Raw genomic sequence first — 13,215 nt, forward strand, 5'->3', positions numbered from 1 at the left:
AGCAGTATTAGCTTGTTTATTGATCTCGTCATTCATCGCATTAGGTTAGTGTTACATTGCATGCATTTGCATAGTGGTCGTTTTGTCATACCAAATCCCAATACTTTGACCATGGACCTATCTCAATTAGCTCAACTACAGGATCAATTAGCAACCGTCCAAACCGAGGTGACTGCTACTCGTGAGGAGAGTGGAGAACTAGCTGCTAGGGTGAATAATCTAGAACAAACCTCCCCCTCAACCGACACTAATAATTCTGAAGCGTCTCATAACGTACCTTATCATCGTCGACATGGTGTACGACAGCGTGTTCGTCACGGACGAAGGAATGGGGAAAATGAGCGCAATCATGAACGAGACCATGACCCTTATGGTACTCATTGACCTCCTCGCTATGAGGAACGTTACTTTCGAAACATCAAATTAGACGTTCCTACTTTCGATGGTTGTTTAGATCCTAGAGTTTTTACACGGTGGGTTAGAGACATGGATCGCTTCTTTTCATGGTATGGAGTCCCAGAGGATCGAAGAGTTCAATTTGTCAGTTTGAAATTAACAGGTACTGCCCAACTCTTTTGGGAAAGCGTTGAGGACCTTCTTGAGAGGCGTCATGCACCTCCCATTGGAGGTTGGAAGAAAATGAAGCGCCGCCTTCAAGAGAAATATTTACCCCACTCTTATAGGAGCAACTTGTTGCACCAGTAGAATACCCTCACACAAGGAAACCGTCCAGTGACTAACTATGTTACTCAATTTGATGAGTTCCGAATGCGATGCCACATCATCGAGGATGAAGCTATGACTTTAAGTAGGTTCAGACAAGGCCTATGAGATGATCTTCGGCGTGAGCTTGTCTTTCGAGGTGTCACCACTCTCGATCACGCTTATTCCTTAGTTCGAGATTACGAGTCAATTACTATGACTCCGTATTGAAGGCGTAGTGATAATCGTCCATCCATCTCATCGGCACCACCTCCTCCCACCAAATCTCTTCTTGGACCCCCACCGTCTAATGCACTCCATGTTTTAGACAATAGAGGTAAAGCTCCGGAAACTTCAAAAACCTCTTCTCTTTTGCAATGCTTCAATTGTAAGGGTTTCGGCCATATCTCCTCTAGATGTTCGAGCTGAACTTTAGTTATTGACGAGCGAAAGGATGTCTTTGATGAGCCTTTAGAAGATCAAGTCTCTAAGCCTAACTTTGAAGAGTTTGACGATTTGGGTGATAATGAGGATACCTTCTTAAGATGCCTTCGTACCCTTCCTGTAGGTCTAGATCCTACTTCTCTGGCCCCCGACACATCTCGGATGAGTGTTGTACGTTGTTCCCCTACGCAACCTAAGGATGTCGATGATTGGCGCCGTCATGCCATTTTTCATACTTACATCAAGATCAACAATAAAGGTTGTAAGATTATTGTTGACAGTGAGAGTTGTATTAACGCGGTCTCTATGATCACAGTCTCCCGTCTTGGATTGAAGTCAGTCCCGCACCTCCAACCATATAGTGTCTCTTAGGTTGACACTTCTTTTATAGCTGTGAAAGAGCGTTGTTTGGTGCCTATCCAATTCCTTGAGTATAAGGATCATATATGGTGTGACGTCATCCCCATGGATGTTGGACATGTCATTCTTGGTCGACCTTGGTTGTTCGATCTGGATGTAACTATCCATGGGCGATCAAATACATGTTCTTTTGTATTAATGGAAAGAAGATTCACCTTAATCCTTTACCACTAAAATCTGTTGACTTACACCTAGCAAAAAAAAATTGTCGAGTGGAAAGGATTACATGTGATTAGCCCTACAGAATTTGGACGGATAATCGTAAATGACTCAATCGTATTTGCTGTGATTGTTATGGAAGTCCCATTCGAATCCCCAATAGCGACCCCTACTAAAGCCCAATCACTCCTTCAGGAATTTAAGGATGTATTTCCTCACGACCTCCTTGATCTATTGCCTCCCTTACTGGATATTCAACATGCTATAGATCTGGTTCCAGGTTCGTCTCTCCCAAACTTGCCTCACTATAGAATGAATCCTGCTGAACATGTCGAGCTCCAGAGACAAGTGGGTGAACTCCTTTACAAAGGCTTCATCCGTGAAAGTTTAAACCCTTGTGCAGTTCCCACCCTTCTAACACCTAAGAAGGATGGTTCTTAGAGGATGTGCGTTGATAGGCGCGCTATCAATAAAATCACTGTCAAGTATCGTTTTGCCATCTCTGACTTGATGATATGCTAGATATGATGGTCGGTGCCACAATCTTTTCCAAAATTGATTTGAAGAGTGGGTATCATCATATTTTGATCCGCCCAGGAGACAAGTGGAAAGCTGCATTTAAAACGAAAGATGGCCTATACGAGTGGTTGGTAATGCCTTTTGGACTAACCAATGCTCCAAGTACTTTTATGAGAGTGATGACACAGGCCTTTCGGCCTTTCATAGGCAAATTCATTGTCGTATACTTTGATGACATCCTCGTGTACAGCAAAACAAGGGAACAATATCGAGATCATCTCACTCAAGTTTGCTCTACACTGCGTGCAATAAGCTTGTATGCCAATATGAAGAAATGTTCTTTCTTCACGGATACAATTGTGTTTCTTGGATTTGTTGTTTCCGCTACGGGAGTATCTGCTGATCCTGCAAAGATTCGGGCAATTGTTGAGTGGCCCGATCCCAAGAATATACATGATGTTAGGAGTTTTCATGGTTTCATCAAGGGATTTAGTACGATCATGGCCCCTATCACAAAGTGTATGAAGAGAGGAGAATTTCATTGGACGTAGGAAGCGGCTAAGGCCTTTCAATCAATCAAAAGGCGAATGACAGAGGCTCCTGTCATGTAACTCCCAGATTTTTTCAAAGTTTTTGATGTCGAATGTGATTCGTCAGGGGTAGGAATAGGTGGAGTCTTGAGTAAAAAAGGCCATCCTATTGCTTATTTTAGCGAGAAATTAAATGATGCCAACAACGGTACTCGACTTATGATAAGGAGTTGTGTGCAGTTGTACAAGCCTTGCGCTATTGGCGTCATTACTTATTACCCCACGAATTTGTCCTCTTTTCTGACTATGAGGCCCTTCGCTTCCTTAATTCCCAGAGACGATTGAATTCTAGGCATGGCCGCTGGATCGAATATTTACAGGCCTATTCTTTTGTCTTAAAGCATAAAAAGGGTGTTGAAAATCGAGTTGCTGATGCTTTAAGCCATCGCATCTCGTTGTTGTCCGTCATGAGTGTTAAGGTTCTAGGGTTTGAAAGATTTAAGAAAGAGTACGAGTCATGTCCCGATTTCAGAGACATTTTTCTTGCTTTGCAAAATGGGGAGTTGGACACTACTGATGGTTTCCGTTTGGAGGAGGGCTATCTTTTTAGATCTAATAAATTGTGCATCCCAAGGACTTCAGTGCGAGACTTTATAGTGTGCGAAAGTCATGCTGGTAGGTTGGCTCGACATTTTGGGCGTGATAAGACCATAGAGGAGATTGAACGTCAATTCTATTGGCCCAGTTTAAAGACAGATGTGACCAAGATTGTCGGCACATGTAACAATTGTCAACGATCTAAGCAAAAAAAGCAGAACACAGGCCTCTACACTCCTCTCCTCGTCCCTAGTTTTCCTTGGCAAGACGTTAGTATGGATTTCGTGCTAGGGTTGCCACGTGTGCGAAAGTCATGCTGGTAGGTTGGCTCGACATTTTGGGCGTGATAAGACCATAGAGGAGATTGAACGTCAATTCTATTGGCCCAGTTTAAAGACAGATGTGACCAAGATTGTCGGCACATGTAACAATTGTCAACGATCTAAGCAAAAAAAGCAGAACACAGGCCTCTACACTCCTCTCCTCGTCCCTAGTTTTCCTTGGCAAGACGTTAGTATGGATTTCGTGCTAGGGTTGCCACGTACTCCAAAGAAACACGACTCCATTTTCGTTGTCGTAGATCGCTTCTCGAAAATGGCACACTTTATTCCCTGTAATAAGACTTCCGATGCATCCAAGGTTGTTAAGTTATACTTCCATGAGATCGTCAAGCTGTATGGCCTCCTTAAGACCATTGTCTCGGAAAAGATAAAATTGATGCTATTCTAAATGCACAGACCATATTAACTAAGGATGGAGACATTCAGCGCTTCCTTGTTCGTTGGGAAGGCCGTCCTGATTCTGATTGTACTTGGCTCTCCAAAGAGACACTTCAACAGCTTGATCCTGATTTGTTGGAGCATTATAGGAGTCAATACGATCTTCCTTTACTCGGACCACCACCCTTGCGTGTATATCGACATCGAAAGAAGTTTGTTCAACCGCTCAGTTTGTGGCTAGGAGATTGATAGCAGCCTTTTGTGATCTACCTCCTCGACGGGGTCGAGTTTTTCTCCCACCCTGGGAGAGTTGATGCGGACAACATCCTTATCGGGCCTTTTGTTGGAACATTTTATCTTTTATTTATTTTAAGCTTTATGTCTTATTGGGCTTGTATATGGGTTTGGCCCAAGCCCAAGTTTATTATTTTGGTATTTATATTATTGTAATTTGGATTGAAAGTCACTTTGGATGAAATGAAGGATATTTTGTGATCGTCTCTCTCCTCTTCTCTCCAGTTTCCCCTCTCTTCTCCTCCTCTTCTTCCTCTTCTTCTTCTTCCTGCTTGATTCTACATCACTTATTGCCCCTAATAATTGAGAAAAAAAACTCAGTAACCAACCATTTCCAACATCTGTCATATCCAGCAATTATTTTCATTTTGATTTATGTTCATCTATTTTGAAAGAGGAATGACGGTGTGATGCTTAAATCATTTTTTATACTTGCACCAACAAATGAAAAACATATTGGTCATTTCTCTGAACTTGTATTCACTGTTTGAAACTGACAGATGGGGAAGGTATCCTCCAGAGGTCAGAACAGCCATCCCCGTGGATGGAAGATTTGAACATATGGTCTTGTCTTGCAACGCTACGTCTGATCATGCTATTATTTGGATAGAACGAGAGGCAGAACATGCCCTAGAAGTAAGTAAAAATCAGCTTCATTCTGCTCTTGTTTTTCCTCCTAATTCTTTGACATTCTTCTCTCTTTTTTCAGCCACTAACCAGCACAGACATGATATTACTTTTATAATCAAGTACCATCTAGTTTACAGCAGTACTTGACGTAGAATGAAATATAATCAAATAGTAGAATTATAGGAAAAGGGGAAGGAAAGAGAAGAAGAGAAGAGAGGAGGGGGAAAATAGAAAAAGAGGGGGAGATAGAAAGGGAAGAAGAATTAGATAGACGGAAGCAGAATTTAGGAGAGAGGAAGAAGAGGGAAACAAGAAGATATTGAGGAAGAGATTATCAATTTATTTCATTATCAAAGTTGTATCCATTACAGTACATGAGTCCCTTTTATGTGGGGTTTCAAAAATCTATTCTAAATAGGAAACATCTAATCAAATCCTAGATAATCTAGTAACATAATAAAATCACCCTATGAGAACTAGTAAATAAATCATAATAACTTCCCCAAAATAAGAATCTAAACATGGAAAATAATCATATAATAATATAATGGGATTTCTATCATTAATTTTTCTTGGTTCTTCATTATTTTAGAGAAAATGACAACTAAGATCTTTCAATTAATGTTGCTTTCCGAAAAGGAGTACACTGATGACTTTTCATTTTTGGTTTTTAATAAAATCACGAAGAAAAGTATTTCAATAACTTTAGTTGTATATATGGCAGCCTATGTCGAACTGATGCTGCATGAAATGAGTTTGAAACTGTACTTAAATAACTTCAATTTGATGAAACTTGTCGTGTGAATAAGGTTAAAAATTGGAGCACTTCATGCAATATTTTTTAATTTTACGTCAGATGCTATATAATTATCCTTCAGATTTAAGTAGTGGTGTAATATGCATGTCCTCCAATCATGAAGTCTGTGGTGTCTGCTCACTTTCGGTCTACATAACTGGCTTTCCAGAGAATGCATAGAAATTCACTATCTGAGGTTCTCTGGAAACTGGTCGACATACCAACATTGGGATTACATGACCCATGTACTAATCCTGACTCCCGTGATATATCTGATCTGGATTTTAGACTGTTTGAACAGTTCTTAAATGGTTATAAAATGTTTACGAATATATATTGTGATGCAGAAACTGAAGGACCATAGTACAGAAACCACCATGGCACCGCCTAAAGTCCAAAAATTTGACAGGAAGCAGACAATTGAGAAAGAACACGAGGATGCTTTAGAGAGGGCTGTGAGTCTGAATATACCCAATGCTGCTACAACTACTGGAGAAGAATCCTCAGGCAGCATTGAAGGGTCATCTTCAGGGGACATGCATATCGAACCTTGTGAGGATGAAACAGAGAATTCCAAGGAAACTAAAACGCCATCAAGTAAAAATGCTAGAACTAATTGGAACGAAGTAGTTGAGAAGCTTTTCAAGAGGAATGAATCGGGGAAACAGCTATTGGTAGGAGAGACCTCTGTTACTGAATAATGCACATTTTGATTTTTATTTTTTTACCTCATAGATAGGATATGGCCATTTAGGTAAGTTTCGGTTCAAGAGACGTATCTTCTTTCGGTTGTTTTTCTTGCCATTATTTCCTGTTCACAAGTTCTATGTGCCTTCTGTACAACTATTGATGTATAATCCCTGGCTTGTGTAGGCTAATGTACATTTTCAGTGTAGTAATTTAAACGGAACAGACCATCCTTTGAATGGCGCTACGTGAATTGTCAAGATTTATTCTTGGAATACGTTAAGAGTATGTTTTGGTAGAGCTTTTAAAAAGCCAAAAACTACTTCTAAGATTAAGAAGTTATTATTGGACCTGTTCATTGGGGAGCAAAACTATTAGACCAAATCAAAATCAGCTGAAATCGAACTAAAATACTCAAGTTCTAATTGGTTTTGGTTATTAAAATCAGGAACTGGTCTCTTCCGATGTGATCTTAATATTTTCGACTTCTCAATGTATAAAGAAAATAGAAGTGATATTGTAACACTTTTAAAGAACTCATTAAAAGCCAATAGTTAAGCATTTGATGTAAATTGTTGTGTTTAGTTAAACTTGAAAAATGCATCATTAGGATCAATGTATATCATTTTAATAAAAAGATATGTATAATACAATTATTAAATAATTATAGTTTAAAAACGTGTACAGTTAAGATTAATGATCATATCTATTGATGGGCGTAATGAATAAAGCAGTTACAAATGGGCACTTTGCATGGGTTAATGAATTTGAAAACTTAAAACAAGAAGTCAAATTGGACCAAATCGAATGGTTCAATTCAATTATGTTTGATTCTAGTTTGGTTCTATACTTATAAATGAAACCAATGATTACATTTTTCAAGATAGCAATTGGTACTTGGTTAGATTTGATTCCCTTTAGAATCAGATTGAACCAAATAGCGCTCACTCCCAAGACAAATGCATTCCATAAATGTACTTTTGGATTAAGAGGTCTAAGTTCATTTCATACTTTTCAAGCTAACATTTTTAACCCCTCAAAAGTTTAAAGAAAATTAAATTGAAATTGACCAAGAACTCGTACAAGCTAATAGTTAACCAGTTGATAAACCGTCACATTTTGTTAAAACTGAAAAAATGCAATTCATAACATCAATATAATCATTTTAATGATTAAACTATAAGAAGTTAGATATTTTTAAAAAATTATAGCTTAGAAACTTGTACACTCAAGGCACTTCATTTGCAACAAATAACGTGAACTAAATTCAAACCAGAACTGACCATGGTTAGAAGGGAATCATTACTTTTTCAAAATACTCAATTGGTACTGAGATCAATTCTGTTATCGTGCCCACCCCTACTTGTTCGAATAGAAGTGCTTTGTCGGATTAAAAAAGAAAAATAAAAAGAAAAAATAAACTTATAGAGGACGACTTTTTCAAGAAACTCAACTATCTCAAAACAGGCTCTAATACTCAAAGGTCGCATGAGGAAGCCCCTGTTAATGCGAGCACCTTCTGTGTTGTGCTTTGATAGGGCCAAGCGAGATACATGAAGAAAAAGCTTCAAAATTTGCCTTCATCCCATGCTTCCACCATTTTTTTCATGATTCTCAGAAATTTTCAATTCGGCTAGTCATTGATTAATCTGCCAAATCGGAAAAATTGGACTATGGAACAAGTAGATAACCATCCCAAGAAGGTAGGAAAATAGCCCTAGTAACACAACCAAAATGTTATTTTTCATGCTCTAGAATTAGCAACTTGTACATATACATTATGAAAAAGATATGACCAAGCAAATTACACCACCACCATCATGTGTTTACTACTCTCCCAAATCAAAAAAAATATTTTCCCATGAGAAATGCAAACCCATCAATCTATTTAAAACAATGGGAGTAAAACATTTGTAGCCCGAAATAGCATTCATCAGTCCAAAGAGGTCTGAAACACAAAAAAAAAACCACTGCAACGGTTACCATTTTATGGCTAGAATTTTCCAAAAAGAGCTTAAAGAAGTGTCTAAACTAGCATGGCTTCTGCATGATACTTCTCCAGCTCCTTGTCAAGATCCTGGGCTGATTTATCCACCGTTTTCTTTACCCAACGAGTCCCATCATGGCCACGTCCACGTCCACGCCCACGCCCACGCCCACGCCCACGTCCACGTCCTCCACCACGACCACCATATGAACCACTACGACCCCTCTGACTGATCAAAATATAAACAATCACAAATTAGCCTCAAATTGTTCGGTAGCATAGTACTATAAATAAAGAACTGCAACAGGTTGACTATATGCCCGCGCTGGCCCCCCTATACCTTTTTTAACACAATTATTAAGCTTATTAAAGAATGAGAATGAGCACAAGGTGCAGTGCAAATTGTCAACCAACCAATATTACATTTGAAAGAACTGCACAAGGCCCCAATTCTGAAAGGGAGTTTCATGCCAGGTTTAATGCTATTTTGCCTGCTCAAAGATCCAAAATTCTTAAATTCCTGACATCAATTTAATATTAGACATGCTCACTATCTGTCCATTAGCTTCCTTTTGAAGTAAACTCAGGCATCAGAATCTCAAGTAACAAGGCAAAATTCATGTCCACGTATCATGGATGACTGTCATTTAGGAAAAAAGGCCCATTCCAATCAAAGCACCATGATTACAAATTACGGTGATAAAGTGAGAACTAAGAATGGAATACCATAAATCAGTTTCAAAAAGCAACCAATATTTGATTCAAGAACCAATACTCACATCATAAGATCATGAACCAACCCAATTGAGGTTCAGAAGATTAGATATCAATTTCAATAATGCAACATGCACAAGGAAATGGTCATAGGTAACTTACACATAATTACCATTGAAAGCAATAGCTCTGCCTGTGGGACGAGCTGGTCGAGGCCTGCACAAAAGACAGCAACCAGTTTAAAAACCTTGCTGCAACATTACAATGATAAGAATATCAAGTACAATATAGAAACAAAATCTAATGCTTGGAGTGATCTGAACAGAAGTATTGTCTTCAAAGGAATGGAATATCAATCAGGAGGAAGTATAGCTCTCTTTGAGCATGTTCGGCTCAAGGTAACCAATTAAAATATATTTAAAAGTACCTCAATCCAAACATGTTCAGATGGGGGCTTATAGATTTCTTCTCTCTTCCATAAACAAAATTACTTACTTGGACATGGGCGAAGTCGCTATCAAAACTATCAAAAATAGATTATTTGATTTTACTAACAAATCAGACAAAAAAAATGTAACAATTAAATATAATTATTATTGTAATTTAGTAATATAAAATGAAAATGAAGTAGCAGAATTTAATTTAAAATAGTATTCAATTTTTGTCAAATAATTTCAAATATCATGTATGTTCAATATTTGTCACTAAAAATGATAAATCTTTTCTAAAATAGATTGGCAAACTAAATAAATATACAAACACTCAAATTTTGTTAATAATTTAATTTACAAAACATACTTTCACTAAAATTTGGACAAAATTGTGTTACAAGGCTTTAATACAATTTTTCATACTAAAAAAAATGTAAACTTGGCCCCTCATTGAGCCCCATTTTTGGGCCAAAATGCATTTTGGAATAGTGTTTTGTTGGAGAATGTGTAATTAGAAATGAAGGAAAAGTTTTGGATTTACGCGTAATATTATTTTATTAGAGAATATGTGTTTAAAAAGATGAGAGAAAAATATATTTTAGAACTAATGGAGTCCAAATAGGGGCTTAATATACGAAATCAAGCTATTGAAATGGTAAGAAACAAATTCTATCTTCCTTTCAATGCTCAATATACTACCATTCAAGGCACATTCCACCAAAAAGAAAAGGGGAACACAAATAAAACCAGCAGACAAAAAATTAGAAGGAAACATAGTCACCCACGCCATGACAACTGTCCTCCTTTTTCCATTTGCTTTTCCAACCACATTCACACGAGCTGAAATAGGGATCTCTGCATTGACGCCAATTATCTCAATCTTCATAGGCTTCCCATCCAATTGGACATTGTTATATCGCTTAAGTGCTTGAAACGCATCACTTCTTCTAGCAAAAACCACTTCAGCCGAACCCTGTGTCACAACATATAATTTTAAACTTGTGTAAAGCATGAAGTGCAGAAACAAACTAGTACGAGTAAATATTAAAGTGGTCTGAATCTTTTGGGAAAAAAAAATGTTGTAAACCTTTAGGAAATCAGAATCGAAATGGAAGCACATATATCCAGGAAAAGAACAAGGAAAGTAATAAAGTTTCAAAAATTGTCCAAAATATTATGAAAAAGGACGATTAACTGAGTACGGGCAATGGAGAAGACAAATAGAGCATTTGTATCAAAGGTAGCAGGTTTCCACTGTTTGGAGACGATGTTTTTCATAGTTCAAGGAAATGTGCATGTCAAACAATAGACAAGAGGAACTAAAAAGGAACAAATATCCGAACCATTACGTTAAGAAATAAACATCCAGTGCAACACTAGATACAAAAACAAAAAATGAACATGAGTTCAGCAACTGGGTTCAATAATAGCTGCTTATGGCTTTATAGTCCACATGCATAATCATTATTGAGCAACCTACAGGTCATTTTTTGTGTCAACAACAGCTTACAAGAGGGATGAAGCTCAATAAATTAGAGATACTCCAAAACAGGATACATGTTCTCTGTCAAGAAGGATCTCAATTTAAAGAAGTCTAAAATGACTCAAGCATAATGAACTTAATGCACAAAGCCTTGTACTCACACTAGGTTGCCCATTTTTGTCATAGTGAATTGCATATCGTATCAGCTCCCCAATCTCAGAAAAGAGTTCCTGCATTTAAGTCCGTTTTCAAAAATAAAAATAAAAAAATAAAACCTTCAAATGAAAATCCACAAAAAGATGAGAAGGCTCAGCACAATATTGATACCCTTATATCCTGATTCGTCACCCCAATGTCCAAGTGGGAAATGAATAACTTTGTACCATTTTCTAATCCCGATAATCCAGCTGCTTTAAGACCATCTTCAAACAGACCATTCTGCCATGGCAAATTCTTGGTTCTGCGGACAGACTGATGCAAGCAAACCAAAAATATACCGAGATTGGAAAAGGAAATGTCAGCATAGAACCACAAATATTATATTTTATCATTCTTCAAGATAAAGCAGATATCAGCAAACTTCCATGAAGTAGTTACACCGAAATGCTTGTGCAAGATAATCCAATTCCATGGAAAATAGAGCTACAAAATTTAGTGCACATTGGAGTTTGATATTTGATCCACAGCATGTCAACAGGTTCTATGCAAAAAGGTGAGAGCTCCAGTTTACATATACAGCGAAGTAAACCACCTTCGAGAATGGCCATGCACTCAAATAGTGAGTGAAACCTTGCCACCAGTGTAATCTAGCGTGTAGCAACAGAATCCATCATAAAATGATCAATTTATTGCAACGTCTCACCAAAACTCCCCTCGAAACAATCACGAAACAAAACTGGATTGGCCCTTTTTATATATAATGACTTAAGATGGCTAAGAAAATCCAAGCCTCTAGTTATTAGCAGACGTTAAAGTGGTGAGAGCTCTTAAACTGTCAATTATATACGATGCTAAGTAGCATAATCCCTTAACGGGTCACTGAAGATCTTTTAACAAATAGATCCATTGCAAAGTTCTTATGCAAAAACCCGCAAGAACAGAAGAACCATCAGGATCTTAAAACAAATTCACTAGAATCTAGCGGCTTTGTTTCTGCTGAGGTACTTTGGTCTTCTCCCTGAACCAAGTAGTGTCACAATATCTCTGGCACTTGATTTTCTAAAGCAAAAGTAGAGAACCTTTTGTATGAGACACTAGAGCATAGCAGATTGTCTACAAAATGCATAGTTTCAAGCTTGCCTTTGCAATGGTGTATGCTGACGATCGAGCATTTAAGCTGAGTGGGCCTCTAGGTTGAGTCCCAGTTGTTCTTCCACCACTAAATAATCGTCCTGGCCATCTACCACGTCGAGGCCTGCCTAGTCCTCTGCCTCTGTCACTATTACGCCTGTTATTTATCATATTATCAAGAGACCTATCCCAAGAGGCCATTGATTATGAAAACACAGAACTCGAGCTGATCAAAGTAAATCTGAAAGAAAAAACAATTATCAGGGTACTGAATGCAAATTTTCTTCACAAAAGAAAGATAATATATTTACTAGCTAACAGATTAGTGCATGAAGAATGATCAAACATTCATCATCTCATCTGAGAAATGGCTGATTAATATTATTGGGTCAGACAGAAGCTCAAAATCTCAACTAATTCAGGAAAAAATATCTGAAACAGGCAGGTATAAACATAATGATAAAACGAAGATGCTGATAGAAACATTAAACTCAACAGTGTCACAGGTAATCCAAACACATCGGGTACCAGAAGTAATGCTAGATGAACGTAATAAATAATTCTTATATGAAATTATGAAGCCAAACTTAGATTGTGAATGTTTGAAACGAAATATATAATATCATAACGTGACTCCAAGATTTGAGAACTCAAAACAGTGGGTTTTCATCCAGAGAAAGAGAACATTTATTTCATGAAGAATCACACAAGTGAGTTCCCAATTATAGGACTATTAATCAGCAAACAACATAAATCACCCAACAATCAAATACACCATGCTACCAAACATGTAGATAAACAAAATTGTTTGCG

At 37.7% G+C, this 13,215-nt stretch overlaps 2 protein-coding genes across 3 annotated transcripts in view; one reads left to right on the forward strand and one right to left on the reverse strand.

Annotated features, from left to right (window-relative positions):
- Positions 1 to 4,082: 4,082 nt before the first annotated feature.
- On the forward strand, positions 4,083 to 6,774 carry LOC111408154. 2 transcript variants are annotated; one of them, XM_023037961.1, is made up of 3 exons: positions 4,085 to 4,789; positions 4,885 to 5,020; positions 6,158 to 6,774. In XM_023037961.1, exons 2-3 carry the CDS (start codon positions 4,946 to 4,948, stop codon positions 6,509 to 6,511), a joined length of 429 nt encoding a protein of 142 aa, XP_022893729.1. In that variant the 5' UTR covers positions 4,085 to 4,789; positions 4,885 to 4,945; the 3' UTR covers positions 6,512 to 6,774. The 2 variants fall into 2 exon arrangements, with proteins under 2 accessions (XP_022893725.1, XP_022893729.1); XM_023037957.1 differs by having other exon boundaries at positions 4,083 to 5,020.
- Positions 6,775 to 8,215: 1,441 nt separating this feature from the next.
- Positions 8,216 to 13,215, reverse strand: part of LOC111408166 (THO complex subunit 4D-like) — a 5,531-nt gene continuing 531 nt past the window's right edge. The window contains exons 2-7 of the mRNA XM_023037970.1: positions 12,412 to 12,643; positions 11,440 to 11,583; positions 11,274 to 11,342; positions 10,415 to 10,602; positions 9,361 to 9,414; positions 8,216 to 8,713 (exon numbers count right to left, since the gene is read on the reverse strand). Coding sequence (XP_022893738.1) covers positions 8,524 to 8,713; positions 9,361 to 9,414; positions 10,415 to 10,602; positions 11,274 to 11,342; positions 11,440 to 11,583; positions 12,412 to 12,603 — 837 coding nt within the window. The 5' untranslated portion in view covers positions 12,604 to 12,643 and the 3' untranslated portion in view covers positions 8,216 to 8,523. The remainder of the gene's footprint in view (positions 8,714 to 9,360; positions 9,415 to 10,414; positions 10,603 to 11,273; positions 11,343 to 11,439; positions 11,584 to 12,411; positions 12,644 to 13,215) is intronic.

Source organism: Olea europaea, chromosome 2 (assembly GCF_002742605.1).
Source record: "Olea europaea var. sylvestris chromosome 2, O_europaea_v1, whole genome shotgun sequence".
Taxonomy (NCBI): Eukaryota; Viridiplantae; Streptophyta; class Magnoliopsida; order Lamiales; family Oleaceae; genus Olea; species Olea europaea.